This window comes from Notamacropus eugenii, chromosome 5 (genome assembly GCF_028372415.1).
Source record: "Notamacropus eugenii isolate mMacEug1 chromosome 5, mMacEug1.pri_v2, whole genome shotgun sequence".
NCBI lineage: Eukaryota > Metazoa > Chordata > Mammalia > Diprotodontia > Macropodidae > Notamacropus > Notamacropus eugenii.
The window spans coordinates 69,136,225-69,155,017 of NC_092876.1; the positions used below are offsets into that span (position 1 = coordinate 69,136,225).

At 38.9% G+C, this 18,793-nt stretch overlaps 1 protein-coding gene across 5 annotated transcripts in view; it reads right to left on the bottom strand.

Moving 5' to 3' along the window:
- Positions 1 to 18,793, bottom strand: part of EYA3 (EYA transcriptional coactivator and phosphatase 3) — a 114,862-nt gene that overhangs the window by 64,452 nt on the left and 31,617 nt on the right. For all 5 annotated transcript variants that reach the window (XM_072609553.1, XM_072609549.1, XM_072609550.1 and 2 more), the window contains exon 2: positions 13,940 to 14,038. In XM_072609553.1, the coding sequence (XP_072465654.1) occupies positions 13,940 to 13,972 (33 nt within the window). In that variant the 5' untranslated portion in view covers positions 13,973 to 14,038. The remainder of the gene's footprint in view (positions 1 to 13,939; positions 14,039 to 18,793) is intronic.

The following is an 18,793-nucleotide window of genomic DNA, read 5'->3' on the forward strand; positions in this document are numbered from 1 at the left end:
ATACTCTGACCCAGAAATATAACTGAGCCAATATCTTGAAGAGATGAAAGAAAAAGGGGCTCTATACATATAAGTAGATCTTTCTGGCGGTAAACTGGACACTGAGGGGATGTTGGATCATTTGGAGAATGGCTAAAATTAACATCATTTTTTACATCATGTTCCATTAAATTATAATATCAGTCATTTGGAGAATACTGATTCACTGAGTTGTGTGGATCTTCCAAATACTGACACAATACACTATATAACATCAAAAATCATATTCATTAATAAATATCACCAATGACCTCATTAGAAAAGTCTTGAAGTATTGGGAAGTTATCATGTTCATAGTGGGAGATAAAAGTTTCTTAACATTCTCATTTTCACTTGCAATACTGAATTTTATCATTGGCAAAAAGTCTAAAATTGTTCTCCTTGAAATAAAAGGTTAACTTCATTTATTTTTGAGAAAAATACTCCAAGTCTAAACAATTATAATTTGTGAGTTGTTCTTTCAAGTACAAATGGTGTTCCACACGGGGGAAAAAGGTTAGTTAAGTAACTAAAAAAACTGCACAAATGCTTTTCCTCAAGACAAACATGTAGTTGGGTATGCAGAACTGTTCTATGCACAGTTCCCTTGTCATCACAAAGAGTATTAAAAAGACATGGACTCAAAAGTTTAATAAAATGAATATCTTTATTGCTGCATCAAGGACAAAACTGGGGAAGGATACAAGGACTACTAGGACAGTTTGGTGTCAGGGCCTTGATTTGTGCTAGGGCACCAGCAGCTTCTTCAGTCATTACTCCTGCATCTTCAGTGCAAATGTCAACAGTTATTCTATAACACATGAGAAGATTCAAAAGTGACCCAGTACTGATTATTTCAGCACCACTTGTCTTTGTGGTGAAGTGTTCAGATAGAAGAGCTTCTTCGATAACTAGCAGATCCTGACACCAAATGGATACCAGTAAAGTACCAAGTCCAACCACAATGCAAATTCATCTATTTTTAAGACAAAAGTATAAATCTGCAGAAAAGTTATTAATTCAGACCTCATGTGTGCACCTACATTTTTCATTCACCGGTCATGTAGCCTCTGGAAAACTCCACTATGTACTCAAGAGAGGATAGCGAAAAAGGCAAAGGCTCTTCGTAGTTAGTAGAACTAATGTTATTAACAGTATTATGAAAATAGTTTTGACCTCACAGATGCCCTGCAAAAGTTTTGGAGACCCCTGGAAGTGCCCAGATCACACTTTGGGAACTACTGTCTTAGATTATCTTCCCACATCACAGTGTTTTTCCAAGAAGTCCCTGGGGCTTGGAGGAACCCCTGGGCTCTCAAAGGCTATTCTACTGGAAAATAAGCTCTGGAATGTCCTTCACTAAGTTGGAAAAGCTTCAGATACAAGCTCAGGGACAGGCACATCATTAGAGGGCTGGTGAGATGGGGAGATCACATTTAAAAAAAAAACACACCACAGTGACTTGTGAAACCATATATTAAAGTGTGATGGAATTAGGAATTAGCATCTGAAGTAGAGAAAACCATTGGGCCACAGTTCATGGCACTGATGCTTGAAGTATTGAAGTAAACACTGATTACATTTTCTGAGCACTGGATGAAATCTAAAAGATCACCCACCCCAATGCCTTCATTTTATTGCTCAAGAAACTGAGATTCAGAGATGGGGTTGATTTGACTTGAATAAGGTCATACAGTATAACAGTGCTAGACACAAGAGAATATCCAAACAGTTAAATTCAGAATAGCTTAACTTAGGATCAAATAAGTTAACATCTATAAAAGGCACAATAAATCTTGAAGTGCTACAAAATTATTATTATTAAATATTTTAAATTTTCTTAGCAAATAAGGCCAAAAGATAAACAAGTTCAACAAAATTCCCACCTGGCACTTTTCCTCCATGATGAGTGACATCCCTCTCCTCCCCCTCAAAAAAAATCTCAGAAATTCAGATCTGGAAGAGATCTCTGAGTTCCACTGGTTCAACCCCCTAAATGAAGCAAGAATTCTCTCAATCTTACTCCTGAAATTAGATATTCTTTAACACCTAGATCAAAACATGCACAAAGTTGATTTAACCCACAGAGGAAGCTTTAAAAAAAACACAACACTGTGAGACAGGTACTAAGGATAATAAGATACAAGAGGGGGGAAAATTCTAAAAGACGAGAGACACAGCATGGGGTACCAAAAGATTCAAGGTGGTCTAAAGAAAAATGAACTATGTAATCCTGACACACACAGCTCTGGCCTTGAGTTGTGAAATTTCATCTACCATATAATAGTCTGCACAGTCAAAGGGCTATGTATACTTTAACCAAACAAAATAAGGAGTCATTCAGAGAGAATAAAAATAATTACTTTATGGTGAACTGGCAAGACAATATTTAGCTGACAGGTAAAGGCAGCGCTGTGAGTTATAATAAAGAAAGAGAGAGTTTTGTGGAATAGAATGCAGGTCTGGGAGCCAAGATTGCAAGGCTGCAGTACCCACTGCTGCCACTAACTCAGTACTGGAATTTGGTGAGTCATTTAAAATCAAAGGACAGAATTACAAAATACCAGAACTGAGAAAGACCTCAGAGGCTATGAAGTACAATCCCCTCATTTAACAGAAATGGTCTGCCCAAGCTGATGTTGCTTCATGAAGTGACAGGGTCAGAAAGCTTCAACCCAGACTGTCTAACTTTAGAGTCAACCATGCCCCGAAATCATAAGCATGATGCCTCATGGGCACAGCCCTCAATTTTATCTGTAATGAGGGATTAGGATTTAGATGATGTCTAAGAATCCTTCCAGATTCCCTGGTTTGGATTCTCTGGAATAAAACAGTGCTCCTAAACAACAATCTGGTAAGACTCTCTTAAGAGACTGTGATCATTTCTCCATATCACAAACAACAGAAAGCTAGAGATAAGATAGAATTTGGAGAAGAGTCAATATTCCAATAAATATTTACAAAAGCCTGTCATAATAATGTGGGTACTAACCAACTTGTCCAGGACTTCCAGGCATCTCAATTCCCATTAGCAGCACTGATGCCAGGAAGAACACACTATCTATGGAACCCTAAAGCCTCTGAACCCATCTGTCTTCCAGTTATGTGATCCTGTGCCCTATGGCTCATTCCCTCTTAAGTAAATGCAGCTAAAGTCAGAGCAAAAGAGGGCACATTAAAGGAGGGAGTGATGGTTAGCTGTCATCCCTCTTCCCAGCTGTCTCTTGGGCTGCTGGATAGAGAGGGTATAGGGTAAAAGATAATAGAACTACCATGCCATTCCCCACTCAGAGAGGAATTACCATTACCTCAGAACCAGGACTGGGACAGAAGACAACAGGATGGCTATGACAGCATTTGGTAAGCAAGTAAAGAGCGGAGTCACAAGGCAGAGAGTGGGTCAAATGCTGATGAAGAGCTCCACCGATGTGGAGACTGAGGCAGGATTCACAGATCCAGCCCATAGCTTTCCCTTGACTTCTAGTTCTGCACCAGAGGTATGATGGATGTTTCTATCTAGATCAGCATCTCAAACTCAGTATGTACAAAACAGAATTCATCTTTCTTCCCTAAATATATTCCTCTTACAAATCTCCCCCGCTGTCATTCAGGATTATCACCTGAGTTGCAAAATGATCCTTAACTCTTCTCCCCTCCTTAACTGTCCCACATCGCAACAGTTGCTGAGCCTTATCCATTCTGTTTTTATAATATCCTTCCATACATCCCTTCCGTTCCTCCCATATGGACACTACTTTAGGTATTCAACACCTCTCACTTGGACCAATCTAAAAACTGTCTTACTGGTCCCCTTGCTTCCAGTCTCTTTCTACTGCCAGAACAATTTTCCTAAAGTACAAAGTTTGACCATTTCAACTTCTCTGTTAAAAAAAAACAACAAAATGAACACACAAAAAACTTCAGTGGCCCATTAACATTTAAAGCAATTCAGTCTGATTCTCATCTATCTTTTTCCCCCCTTGTTTTATTTCAAACTAAGCCCTTTAACAAACTCTTAGGTTCTAAAGTGAATTAACAGCAACTGCCTGAACAGGACACTCTACCGTCTGACTTTGTTCATTCATACAAGCCACCACCATACCCACACCCCTCTTCCTTAAACGTACTGTCTTCATCTCTGCTTTTTGTGAATCCCTGATTTCCTATGTTTATAAAACACCTAGTATGGTGCCTGACATCTAGAGGGCATCACAGAAATGCTAGCTATCACTAGCATTATTTTCTCAGGAACTAACGCTCCTCCAATGCCCCTCCTCAGTTTTGCTTGTGCCATACCTTTTGTGGAATCCCTTCGATTAGTAGCTAAAGTGCACTGAGGCCAGGAGCTATTTCCTTTGTGTCTTCATGTCTTCTGTGTCTAACAGATCACCTTGCACACATTAATTTAAATTAATTAATTTAATTAAAGTTTGCTGAATGGAATATTACTACAGCTGAAATCTGACATAGCTAAACTCAAAAAAATCAAATAAACCTATTAGATAGGAATTTCACGTAGATGTGAGCAATATTAAAATAATGGCTAACAATGGTGTGATGTAACAGATGCAACAATGAAGGCTGTGATATCCTCAAGCATAGTGATGAAATGACAAGGTTGATGACAACAAAAAACCTATAGCCATTGGCTCCATCGCAGATCATATTAAAGAGAAGCCAAAAGGGACGTTTCTGTTTAATTCCCAAGAAACGTTTTCAATGTGAGGAATAGGTTTTCAAGGTCATGATGTGTCACCACATCACACAACGATAGCCTAACTGTGCTATTCATAAATTTCCTATATGATAATGTAAGTATGACCTGCCATCAGTAAAACACAGTCTTCTCTGAGCAGCAGCGATAAATTTTCTGCGATTTGAATGAGATAACTAGCCAAAGTAGTGGGTGTAGACTGGTCTCATAACAGGTGTTTTCTCTACACAAAGCTAACTAAACTACTCAGGAATGAGAAACCCTAACCTTTAAACAACTCGGGCCAGATCTATATAGCACAAAGTGAAACAGATGGTTAACTATTGCCTGGTGACGCTGTAGAGAGAGCTAATCTAATAATTCTGCCTTTTCTTCATTCAACCGACACCTACTACTAAACACCCACTATGCTGCACCGCGCTATGTGAGGAAAAATGAAAGGATGATACACTTCAGTATTACAAGACAAAAGATACATTATTGAACTGCTGTGCATTTCAAATAAAACAGATCAAAAATCTTCACAAGCTTCTGAGGACAAAATAAACATTCAGTGTCTGGTGGCCAACATTCTGGTGAAGAATTCCTCTTCATCTGGCTGGACTAGTCTGATAATAATGTTGTGGTTGGACTTGTATAGAAAACAATTCAATACAAAGAAATTTGGGAAAAGAAGCTATCATTAGACTGATGGAGAATAAATTCAAACAAAGTATCCCACACTGTACATCAACATGACTCAAAATGGGCACGTGATTCAGACATAAAAGGCGAGATCACAAGCAAATTAGTGGAGTCTGGCAGCTGTGGCATAGAGCAAATAGCACTGAATTTTTAGCATCTAGCCCTCCAAGCTGGAGAGAGGATTTGGTGATATCAATCAATTAATCATCAAGCATGGCTCAAGCAGCTACTATATTCTGGGCACTGTACAAGGTGTTGGAACAGTTCATAATGGCCAATAATAGCTAGCACTTACATAGTGCCTACTAAGTTCGAGGCACTGTGCTGAGCACTTTACAAATATTTCACTTGATCCTCAGAGTAACCCTGTCAATTAGATACTATTTTTATTCCCACTTTACAGCTGAGGAAAATAAGCCAAACAGAGGTTAAGAAACTTGCCCAAGGTCACTTAGATGGTATCTGAGGCTGAATTTGAACTTAGGTCTTCTTGAATCCAGGCCCAGAGCTCTATCCATTGTGCCACTTAGCTGATACAAAAAACAAATGACCTCTCCTCTCAAGGGTTAGGGTTAGTTCCTTGGGGAAACAATAGGTGCATATGTTAAGTATACACAAAAACGTACAGAGTACACACACAAAAAAATAAAAGGTAGCTGAAAAGGAGATCGTAGGGGAAGGAGGGCACTAGCAGTTAGGTGATCATAGGTATAACTGTACTATAAAAGAAGAAGGGGAGTTTGAGTCAGAGGGGAGGAGGGAGTCCATTTCAGACATGTGGACAAGTGCAAAGAGACAGAGATGCGAGATGAAGTACAACATACTAAGGACATAGAGAAGGCGAATTTGGCTGGACCACAGAGTACAGTCAATGTTCATTCACGTTAATGCTCCTTTCCAAACCCTGCTCCTCCCCAGTTCATCAACCACTCAAAAACCACAATCTAAATTTCCATTCTCTCTCAGTCCCTTTACCACCACACAAAGCTGACCAGCCTCTGTGACCCTAAACTCCAACATTCCATTCTTTGACCACAGATGATTCTCTCCTCGTGGCCCTACATTGTCCCCTATGTGCTCTCCTCTCTCCTCCCACCCAGGCTCAGCTCCATCAAGCAGTCCTACCACTCTTCCAACTTAACTTTTTTTTTTTTTTTGCTAACTGGTTTCTTCTCCTTGTTCTTCCTCTTTGCTTGTAATAAATTCCCTTCTTGTCTCCACCTCTTAGAATCCCTAGCTTCTTTCAAGGTTCACACCTTCTAAAGGAAATCTTCCTTATCCCTTAATTGTTAACCCTCTCTCTTTCAAAGTATCTTACATAATTAGCTGTTTATATCATCCAGTAGAATATAAGCTTCTTGAGGGCAGGGACTGTTTTTCATTTGCCCCTGTAAACTCAGAGCATGACACAGTATATTGCATATAGTAGGCATTTAAAAATAAAAGTTTAGTTACGAATATACATATAGGTCTCCTTGTCTTCAAAAATACATATTCACTTTACCCCGACATCCCATCAAGCCATCTTCTCCATGTCAAAGTCAAACTTCTAGAAGGAGGAGTCTATACTTGACTGCTCCCAACTTCCTAACCAGTGGGTCACTAAACAGTTCTTTACAATCTGGCAACCTCTCAAAGGTTACTAGTGCTAAACCCTAAGGCCCTTTCTCACTCCTCATCCTACTTGACCTGTCTACACTTACTTTGTTTTTTAAAGAGACTGGGTCTCCCTGTCTCATCCTGGCTAGAAGTGCTAGGGTCACTCTTGACAGATTCTACTCTGATGAGCCCAGGAGATTTGATCTCTTTGATTTCCAAGCTGGGCCAGGTCACTTCTCCTTAACAGCTTAGTGGTCCTCAAATCCTGGAGCTCAGCATATTAAAGCTAACCCTAGTCTGGACACCTGATGGACACAGTCCAACAGTCCACTACAGAACTCACAACTCTCATCAAAAGATCTGCGGCTAGCCTCCGCCTCCCTGGTAGCTACGATTATAGGCATGGGCCTGGGCCACTAGGCCCAGAGTCTGTCTACAGACTTCTGAACACTCTCTCTTTACTTCTGTGAATTGCTTTCTTCTGATTCTCCTCTTCTACTCATTCCTCCTCACTTCCATCCCTAACTACAAGGATCCCTCAAGGTTCTGTCCTAGATCTTATCTTCTCACTCATCACTGTCCATCTTGGTAATCACATTCGTTCCCATGGGTTCAATCATCTCTACGTAATAGACTCTCAGATCTATATAGGGATAGAGATTGAATCTGTGATATCACTGGTGTGGCGAACCCCTAGATGAGGAAACTACCTCTACCAATGCAGGCTGGTACCTTCTCAGTAACTTATAGCGTTAGGGACTTGTCTTCGAGGTTCACTGACTTACCCAGGGTCAACTAGTCAGAGTAGGTCAGCATCAGACCTTAAACCCTGGTTCCACAGCCAGTTCTCCATTCTCCACACCATGGTGCCATGCTCTCAAAGTACCTAAGAGAGGGCCTAGCACAGAGTAGGTGCTTAGTAAATGCTGGCTGAATTAAACTGCATTTTAGGTATTGGCTTTGTCACTTTGTGAACTGGGACAAGTGATTCAATCTCTCTGAGTTTCCTCATCTATAAACTAAAGGCATGAATACTTATGCCTTCCATTGTATTCAACATCCACTTGGAATAGTATTACTATGTCACATTTCCATAGCACTTTTTCATTTTATACATCTGATTTCACTGATTTTTTACAAATGCCATATGCAAACACTGGTACCTCAATTCTGCAAAAAGAAGAAACAAAAGGCTTAAAAAGATGGGTCACAGCTAGGGAAGGAGTTTTTTCTATGGACTCTAAAGTACAAACACTGTTTTCAAGAATGATTCCAAAAACAAATCCTTCTAAGAATTCAGCAGCAGGATCCCCTCGGGGCAATTGTAAAGTACTCGATTCAAATAGAAAATTTGTGCAACATTTATGCAAGCCTTATTTCTTGGTATCATATAACTGCTAGCTTGAAGACAAAAACTATATACTATAATACTACCCTACAACATTTTTATTTCTGAATAGTCTTTGTAATATAGATCTTAATCAGTATCTTTTGTTTTTATGTCACCTCAATTTATCTCATACTTCTCCCCCTCCCCACTCAAAGAGTAATGCCTTATAACAAAGAACTTTTAAAAAAGCTGATAAAAATTCAGCAAAACTTATCAATACATGGAAAGAATGTGCCACTCTGTGCAGTAGTAGGAGGTATTCTTTCATATTTCTTCTTTGGGGTCAAGCTGATGATTATAATTTTGTCACACCTGCTCTGGACTGCTTTGCAATTGCTGTTCTTTTCATTTATTGCTGAGGTCAGAGCGGATATTATGTTCCTGGCTCTGCTGACTTCTCTCTGCATTAGTGCACACGTCTTTCCATGCTTCTGTGTATTCAACAGACCTGTTGTTTCTTATAATATGCTAATATTCTGCTAAATGTCTCCAAACATTTATATACATGGGATTAAACATCATTTCTGTACATAACCACATACTTCGCTTTCGTTAATTAAGCAAAAGTCTGATTCAACCTATCGTCTGGATGTATTTCAAATGATTTTTACAAATTTTTACAAATTTAACTTTTCTATGATTTATCAGGTAGATACTTCTTCAGTCCCATTACTTTTAAGAGAGTTGTCTCAGGACATTCACTTCCTTATGAAGTGAAATCTCCCACTTACCAATTGAGCAAATTAAATTGATTCTGCATCATTTTTAATTGATCCTATTACAGTTAATTGAGTTTGTTCTGTAACTGCCTAAACCAAGGTTCTTTGCCTCTGAACTTAATTCAGAAATTCAGCTGGCCTATAATGAGTTAAGTTTAGAGATCCAGCTCTCCTGCTAATCACTGTTCTATTCTTGCCTCAAAGAAATCTGTTATCCTTGGAGGATGCAGATGGACACCATAGAGTCTGGTCTAGTATCTTTATACCACGAAGCTATCTTTCAAGGATGTTTGGTTGGCTATCAAAAACCACTATCTCTGATCTTGCAGCCCCTCATTCTCAATTTCCAATCAATCATGTTGTCCTCACGCCCATGATGCTCCAACTCTGTAACCAACCTCACCTACTCTGTTCTGTTCTTTGGTCCATGTTTATAAAAAGGAGCTGCATCTCCAATCTGAGGTCTTTTGCCTAACCAAGGCAGATATTAGACCTATTTATTGCCATGTTTGCAACCTGCTAATTAACTATTATCTTGCGCAGAGAATATGTGCCTCAGTTTACTTTTGCTGAATTTCACTCAAAACACAATAAAAGAATCAATCACCGCAATTTTTTAAAGTACCTATTATATGCCAAGCCCTGAGTTAGACTAGGAATACATAAACAAAAAAGAAAAAATCTCTGCCACCTACAAGAAGCTTATATTCTAATGGGGAAAACAACATACACACATGCATGTAAAAAAAAAACACAAGATAATGGGGGAGACATACTACCTCCTGGGATAAAATAGGGAAGGCTTTAGTATAATGTGGCACCTAAGCTGTATCATGAAGGAGATTAGTGATTCCCAGAGGCAGAGATGAAGAAGCAACAATTTTCAGAATGAGGAACAAGTTGGGCAAAAGCACAGTGGTGGAACATGGAATCTTGTGGGAGAAGGAGGAAGAAAGTGAGCAAAGTTTATAATAACCCTGGAAAGCTAGGGTGGTTCCAAAAGTTATGAAAGGTTTTAGAGGCAAGAGGGAGTCACTGGCGTTCACTGAGAATGGGCAGAGGTGATATACAGCCTTAAGTGTGCTGTAGGAGGACGACTTTGGCAGCTACATAGAGAGAATGCCCTAGAGAAGGGAGACACTTTAGGGAAGGTGTGCTAAGGGCCTTCCTTCTAGTGATGCCCACATCAGTGGGTCAGTCAACAAGCATTTAGTGAACACCTACTCCAGGCACTAGGGATACAACGAAAGGCAAGAATGTTTGCTCCTTGCACACAGAGTAGATGGAAAGTAGGCTGAGAGAGAGCAAGGTGCTGTCGGCTGTGGAAAATGGGAACAGTTGCCTGAACAAGGTGATATCTGAGAAGAAGCCAGGGACAGTAAGGAGCAGAGTACTGCATGCTGAGGAAAACAGAGAGTGCAAAGGTCAGAGATGGGAGAGTGTTCTGGATGAGGAACAGCCTGCTTACAGTGCATGAGGATGGCATGGAGCTTTAAATCTCGGGGTAGCCAGGGTAAGGATGCTGGCCTGGGAAAGAAGAGCATTCCCCGCTTGGCTACCTTCCAGGATTTCATCATTTCCTAAAACTTATCAATCTGCAAGATGAAATCAACTCAGAAACTCACACCTCCTCAATACCCTCTGCCACTGGGGCTCCTTCCCCCTCTGGATCCTCCTCCATAAAGGAGGCACCTGGGGAATTCTCTTATTTCTCACTCCAGTTACAGAACTTCATCACGCCACAGCACCCCCCCCTCCCCCGAACCCCCTGGTTCTTAGCTCTTTCTTTTTGTGTTGTGAGCTCCTTGAGGGAAGACACTGCTTTATGCCTTCCTTCACTCATCCCTGGCACTTAATAAATGTTTCTCTTAATAAATTCTCTCTGAAGAACTGAAGGATGAAAAGGATGGAGATTATGGTGAGAAGGAACAAGGAGTCAGCAGCTACAGGGGAAAATGGGCTGATAAAGGATGGTTTTTTAAAACAAGGGAGTGGAAGAATTGTCGGTGACGGTAAGATCAAGGGTTTGATCACCTCTGGTCACAGAGATGGGGAATGTGTGAAGAATATTGCGGAGCTAGAACAAACAAGACTTGACACCTGATAGGATGTGAAGTACTAAGAATCAGTGAATCAAGAAGAAAGCATTTACTGAGCACCCCTATTTTGGGGCACTGCAGAATCAAAACAAAAGCCTTTCAACATTCCCTACATACAAGATTATATTCTACTTTGCCCACCTGCTGCTCACTTTTGTATCTCCCTGATACTTTCTAGATTTCTGTCAATTACATAGTACCAGATTCCCCTGTTGCCCTGTTGTATCACCTGTCTGGTAAGAAGAAAAAAAAAAGATCATCAAAGGAGAAATAAGAAATAAAGGAGAGGAGAGAAGAATCAGCATAATCTAATCATGACTGCCATTTAGGTAGCACTTCAAAATTTGCAGAGTACTTTATATACATTATCTCTTTTGATTCCTACAACAACTCTGTAAGACAAATACTGCATGTATTATTATCCTCATTTTACAGATGAGGAAGCTGAGTTTCCAAGAGATTAAATGACCTGACTATGGTCACAACACTATTAAAGGTCAGAGATATGAAGAAAAAAGATTATATTCTAACGGATTATTCTGAGACTGCAAACTAGGGTGATTGGAAGGACCCTGGTGCCCTCAAAAGAAATAAACAAGTTTAGACAGGGGGTAGTTCCGCAGATAAAGATGAATTCTGCTTTGGACATGTTGAGATTAAATAGCCTACGGGACATCCCGTTTCACATATCCAATAGGCAGTTGGTAATGGGGAACTGAAACTCAGGAGAAAGAATAGGGCTGCATATATAGATTTAGAAGTCATCTAGAAATGATAATTGAACCTACATGAGCATATGAGTTCAATCACCAAGAAAAAAATGTAGATAAAGAGGAAAAGAGAGTCCAGGATGGAACCTTGAGGTATCTCCACGGGTGAGATGGGACATGGATGATGATTCTGCAAAGGAACCTGAAGAGTGGTCAGACAGATGGAGAGTGGTGTTATGAAAATCCAGAGACGAAATAGTGGTCAACAGGGGTAAATGCTGCAGAGTAGTGAAAAAGTGCCAGCAGACTGGCACCGAAAAGATTAGCAGTCATTTCAAAGAGGGATATTTTAGCTGAGTGATAAGGGAAAGGGGGAAGGAACAAGCATTTGTTAAGTGCCAAGGACACAGCTCTTTAAAAATATGAACTCATTTGATAAGGTCAGGAAACAAATTTCAAGGGATTGAGAAGCGAGAGATGGGAGAGGGAGTGGAGGGTAATGAGGAGGATAAAACTGTCGGCAGCACGGTATAAGGGAAAGGGTATAGGAGTCTGTCGCTAACAAGCTACACAAAGCAGGACGCACTACTTCTCTCTGTAGTTGTAAAGGTCTGCAGCCAAAAGCACCTTCTAGCTAGCAGTCTATGGGCCTGTGACCCCACATTCTGGTTTTGAATTCCATCTCTTTGGCTGGCTAGTTAGTTGTATGACCTTGACCAAGTCCCTTGTTCTTTCCCAGCCTCCACTTTCATTTCTATAGAGAAAGCATCATCCTAGACCATCTTTAATGTCTCTCCAAGTTTTATTATTCTATGATTCTAACTACTACAAAGGTGCCCATGATGTATCTCACTCTGTACTCAATCTTTCAGACTATTTTTCTGCTACTATAAAAGTGATAAGGATAACTTGGAACATTCCCATCAACGTCACCTCAGGAACAATTCAAATACTCCATGAAAACCATTTACTAGCTACTTGGAGCTGACTAACCTTCATGCTTATAACAAGCTCATCGTCATATGAAAGGGCCTAAAAGATGATTTTATTTTTTAAAAAAAAATGGCCAAGAAGAGGTATACCTTCACATCAAAAGATGAATTTATGCAAAGTATGTGTAAATTGATAAGTTTTCACTTTTTGTATCCCTAGCACTTAGCACAGTGCCTGGTACATAAATAAGATCCTACTGAATAGTTAATGATTGACTAACTTGTACTAACCCTAAAACAGATGTTCTTTCATCATTGGCAGCTAAAAGAAACTAACAAGTCAACACGTTAGACTACAGATTCATGTCTGGCTTCATCATTAAAACAGTTAGAACTGTTGTTTGTAATAAAAGCAACCTTCCTCATCAGGAGAATTTAGTTTAAAACGACAACAAAATTCCAACAAATCTTCATTCTGCAGTGAAAGGTACTATCTATCTCTTCTATAACCATTTAAAAAGACTCACCTTATCGTTTTCATTTTCTAAATATCTACTAGTCTAGTCTGTATAGGAAAACAAGAAACTCACATTTGTTAGAGCTTGTCTGTCTGAAATAACAATGGCTCAAGTTCCTATGGTACTTTACAGCATAGTTTACAAAACAATAGCCCTAGGAGAGAAATAACTGGAATATTATTCTATCTGTTTTACAGCTAGGGAAACCAAGATAAGAGGTAAAGTCACAAAGCAGCAGAACCACACTGAACCTGGTTTCAAAAACCCACTTATTTTTCATGTTTCAGAATAGCAGGCACTTTGGGGAGATTTGGGGGGAAATGACTGAGTAGGGGATTGTTTAGTTCACTACTGTAGCAGTAAGTCTGTTTCAGATATTAGCAAAACTGGCAGTCGAGTACCTTGTAAAGGACACTGGGAAAAACATGAAAGAAGAAACTTGGTCCCCATTTGTTCTTTGTCATTTAAGACCTAACAAAAGAATTCAGAACAATATCTTGAATTTCTTAAGTCAAGCTTTTTGACAATTATCTTTAAGTTTTAAAAAAATACTTACTGGCTGCTCTGGTAAATCCTGTTCCTCTTCCATGAGTACCACTTTTCTGGAATATGCTTGTGTGACTGGCTTGCAAATCTTCTCAGCAGTCTACACAGTCTGTAAAAAAAGGGGTGCAGAGCTTTATGTACTCAGAAGGTGCTTATCATCAAGGCCATCGTGTAGAAGTTTTTTTTCCTATATTGCTCTCCCCACCTGTCTACATGAGTTACAATCTTCAAATATCAAACTTGCACGTGGCTTTTCAAAATAGAAATGCTGTACCAAGTCTCAAGGTAGGGATACAGGATTGTCTTTCATGCCTTATTACAAAAGCCAACACGTGAGCCATTTCAACTGCACTTAAAACATGGTTACTCTAGGGCTTAATACATCAGACATCTTACAATGACAGCCATGTGCACAGAACTAAAACAAATTTCTTTAGGATTAACAGTTACATCATAAACGGTAAGATTGGCCTACCATGCCAATAAGCAGTGATAACATCTAACCTGTTTTAATGTAGAACATTTATATAACTGTTACACCAAAAAAAAAAAAAAATCACTAAATAGGACAACCTAGAGTATCAATTAAATGCTTCCACAACTAACTAGCCACATCTGGCCAATTTAAAAAGAAGTAATCTATATTTTTAAACTTCAACATATTCAAAATGAAATATATATGTATATATACGTGTGTATATACATGTGTGTATACATATATAAAAGCAATGGTAAATATATTTTAGGCAAGGTAAAATAATGAACAATCTTTTCAATTACTATATACTAACCACTACAAAGCTCAAGGACCCATTTGACTGTGAGGTAAACCACTTCCATAAAGACGAGCTCTTCAATTACTTAAGCAAACTCTTCCTAGCTTTTAAGTCATTCATTGTACTAATTTCAACTTAAGAGAAAAAAAGAGAAAACAAGAGTTAGAGCAGTAAAAATTCTAACAAAAACAAGTACCATATTTGGTGGTACCTAAGGTTTAGCAACAACAAAAAAAAGCACGGAAAACTAGGTGCACCACAATAATGGGGCTAAAGGAGACTAGTTTCTGTTGGAATATGTGCTCCATTGGCTAATCTTTCATTAAAATTTATAAACTTCCTAATTCCTAATTCCTCTGCCAACTAAGGAAAGAATGGAGACTTACAGATACACTGGAATGAGGAAACACTCACAGGCTTTCTACAACTTTTACTGTCCTAATACTCACCACTGTAGAGAAAGCATTCAAAAGTGAGAACAGATGTGATCACATGCAGTACTAGGAGGTACAGTAGATAATAGTGAGGAACTTGGAATCAGGAAGATCTGAGTTCAAATGCAGCATTACCCACTGTGTGACCCTGGGCAAAAGATTTAAAACCCCCAGCTCAGTTTCCTTATCCTTAAAATGAGGTAACACCAGGGTGTACCTCACATCACTGTTGAGAAGACCAAATGCAGCTAACATATGTACAGTGCCTCACAAACCTTAAACAGCTGCACAATATCAGTTACTAGCAGCAGCATCATTAGCACTCTTCTCAGGCAGACAATGCCCCATGATGATGCCCAAAGACAAGGACTGGCCAGCTCTGCTTGTGAGCATGCTGCTCCCTCTATACCCCCTTGACTCAGCACTCCTCAGAAGGAGGAAAAAATCAGGTCTGAATCGGAACGCAAACACACCTGGATCCAGCTTCCACTACAGACACTCATGGAACTAATCTACAGCTGATGGTTTACCAGTATTGAATACTAAAAGCTACCTCAATCAACAAGCATTTATTAAGTGCTTACCATGTTCCAGGAACTGTCAAGTATCTAAATATATTCAACATATTCAAACTCTCTAGGTGACAAAACCACTAGAGAAATGTTCTCATCTGGATTGACTGCTTTTTGTCAAATGTGCTGATGTCCTCCTGCTCTCACCAGAAGACATTTTTACCCAAAGCATTAATTTGGATGTATTTTTCTTTTCAACAAAGCATCACAGCTGTGACAGAATAGTTTTAAATCAATATTTTCATTTACTTCAAGCAACAAACTTGGACAAATGTGACATAATATGGAAATATAATTTCAAAAATCTGCTAGGTAATACTATGGAAATAAGTTCTGTAACTCAAGTTGCAGAAAAACCTAATTCTAATTCCCTCAAAACAGGGAAAGCAAAAAATGGAAACATGAATCTTCATGCCCACCTTTTTTTTTCAAAACGATCTACTATTTCCCAATTTCCTGGGCAGTCCACTCGGCAATTCTCAATAATCCCGAAAAATTTACTTGTTTCTGATGCTCAGAATAGGATTTAGATTAGGAAAAATTTTGTGCTTCAGTGAAAACTGAGCTTTACACAAACCAAGTTTGAACAGTGCCACTGGTAACTAAAATGACAATTGATAATTCTAATCAATTTAAAACAAATCGAAAGGAACTACTAAAGAAAGAACATGAGGAAGGAACAACGAGGTGGTGCAGTGCATAGAGTACCAGCCCTGGGAGTCAGGAGGACCTGAATTCAAATCAGGCCTCAGATGCTTAACACTGTGTGTTAAGCTGTGTGACCTTGGGCAAGTCAATTAACCCTCACTGACTCACAAAAATTCTTTAAAAAAAAATATTTTTTCTTAATAAGAAGGAGCATGTATTACACAAATAACTGGCCCTGTGGGAGTTCTTGAAAAGTGTTATGGAATGCATTATGGGATCGTGGAAGAAGAGACCCTGGCAAACAGGCCATTTCCCAATGATCAGAAAAAAGTATTGCTTGTTTAAGAGCAGGTGCTCATTGGAAAGTGTAGGCCTACTATCCAAATCTTAATACACATATTTCCAGGCGCTGATGTGGTATCTTGGAAGGGTAGGTTTTAACTCCAGTTACAATCCATTTTGCCATCATTCTCTCTTCCATGAGATGAGTTTTTCTAAAATATTACATCAAATTCAACAGCTTTAAAGCTAAGCTTTTAAACGCCAAGAGGAAGGGAATGTAGATTTACCAAAAAGTCATGTCATGTCATAACAAGATAGTGTTTAAAAAATATGTTCTCTCTACCCTAATCTTCTGTCACTCTGACTAAAACTGGTGTTTGGATGTACTAGTGTACATGGAATTTTCTAGTTTCTCTGCCTACTACTGATTTCCTGATTTACATGTTTCCAGTTCATCAATGTACCAATCACAATTCAGAATCCAACAAACAAACTGGAACTTCACATCCTCTTCCCAACAAATAGCATTAGCAATTGAAAATAAGATTATCTAGTTCACATACAGAGGCAGCAAGGTGGCCCAGTGAAGAGAGAACAGGGTCTGGAGTCAGAAAGACTTCCTAAGTTCAACTCTGGCCTCAGGTACTTACTAGCTGTGAGACCCTGGGCAAGTCACTTAACTCTGTTTGTCTCAGTTTCCTCACCAGTAAAATGAACTAGAGAAAGAAATGCCAAACCATTCCAGTATCTCTGCCAAGAAAACCCCAAATGGGGTCACAAAAAGTTCAACACAACTGGAAAACGACTCGAAAGCAACAAAAAAAATGCATCTGTTTTAAGAATTATTCTCATGAAATTCCTCTACTCCATTTTTATTTGTTCATTAAAAAATATCTCCAGATATAAGCATCTTCTGCTTGTATTTTATATAACATAATTTGAATTTTTACAAATTCTTATTAAGTGAAAAACCAAAATGTAACACAAAAATTTAGTAAAAATTCAATTCCAATTAGACAGCTACCTCATTTTCTCTCTTCTATATTTTGTTCAACATAGCTGATTGACACATTTCAAGAAACCACCAAAACTTTCCTGAACCTTGTTAAAGTACATGGAGAGGGAAGGGAAAAGAATATTTGTTGTTCAGAAAGCTATTTTCAATGAGACTATTAAACTAGCTAGCTGGAAAAAAAAATTGCACGTAAATCAAACATCATCATCCCCCACATTCACAGTAAAGTAAGGAGTAAAAGGCTCTATAAAGGGGAATCTGCATATGGGTACCCCAATTTCCTGGGCAGTATACTCAGCAATTCTCAGTAATCCAGAATAATTTACTTGTTTCTGATGCTCAGATTCAATTTTAAAGATGTATTTACCACATATACACATACACCCCACATCCTTAGGCACAGGAGCATAGGGGAGAATATTCTGTGATTCCAGTCAGTTAACTACTGTCAATCTCCTGTCTTTAATTGAGTTTTGCAATGTATTGCTGAGTACTGCTGCAGATGAGTCACAAAAAGTTTCATGATACAAAATTTTTCACCATCCTCCTCAAAACTTAGCACTGACCACCAGCAGAGAGAGACCTCCATTTATTTGAGATGCATAATATTACAGGTCTCAATTAATTTCTTTTTGCATCTTACGAGGCCTATATGATTAGCCTAAAATTCCTTACAGAACTTTTAAAACTATCAACAGTAACAGCTTACTAGATGCATTTCTTAAGGTCTCCTCAAAAAAATTACTTGAATTTCACAAGTTATTTCAAAATCTTGTGTTTCACTTTACTTTTTTTAAATAATTGACACTAACCTCAGGGTACCCTAAAGACAACCTTGATGAGGATGCAAGTAAATTCTTTTAAAAGAAAAAAAAAACTTTTGCAGATTGATCTGTTTTCTATATCAAATTGAGCCAAGAAGTAGTTCCAGCATCTAGTAGGAAAGAAAGTTTAATATTTTCACAAAAGAACTCCAGCTATAAGAATTCTACACAGGCGTGTGGATTTTTACAGCTGGGAGAGATCTCAGAAATCACCTAGAACAATTCCCTAACTTTCTTTGTTATCCAGTCACTCCACTCACGTCTGACTCTCCCTGACCCCATTGGGGGCTTTCTTGGCAAAGATCCTGGAGTG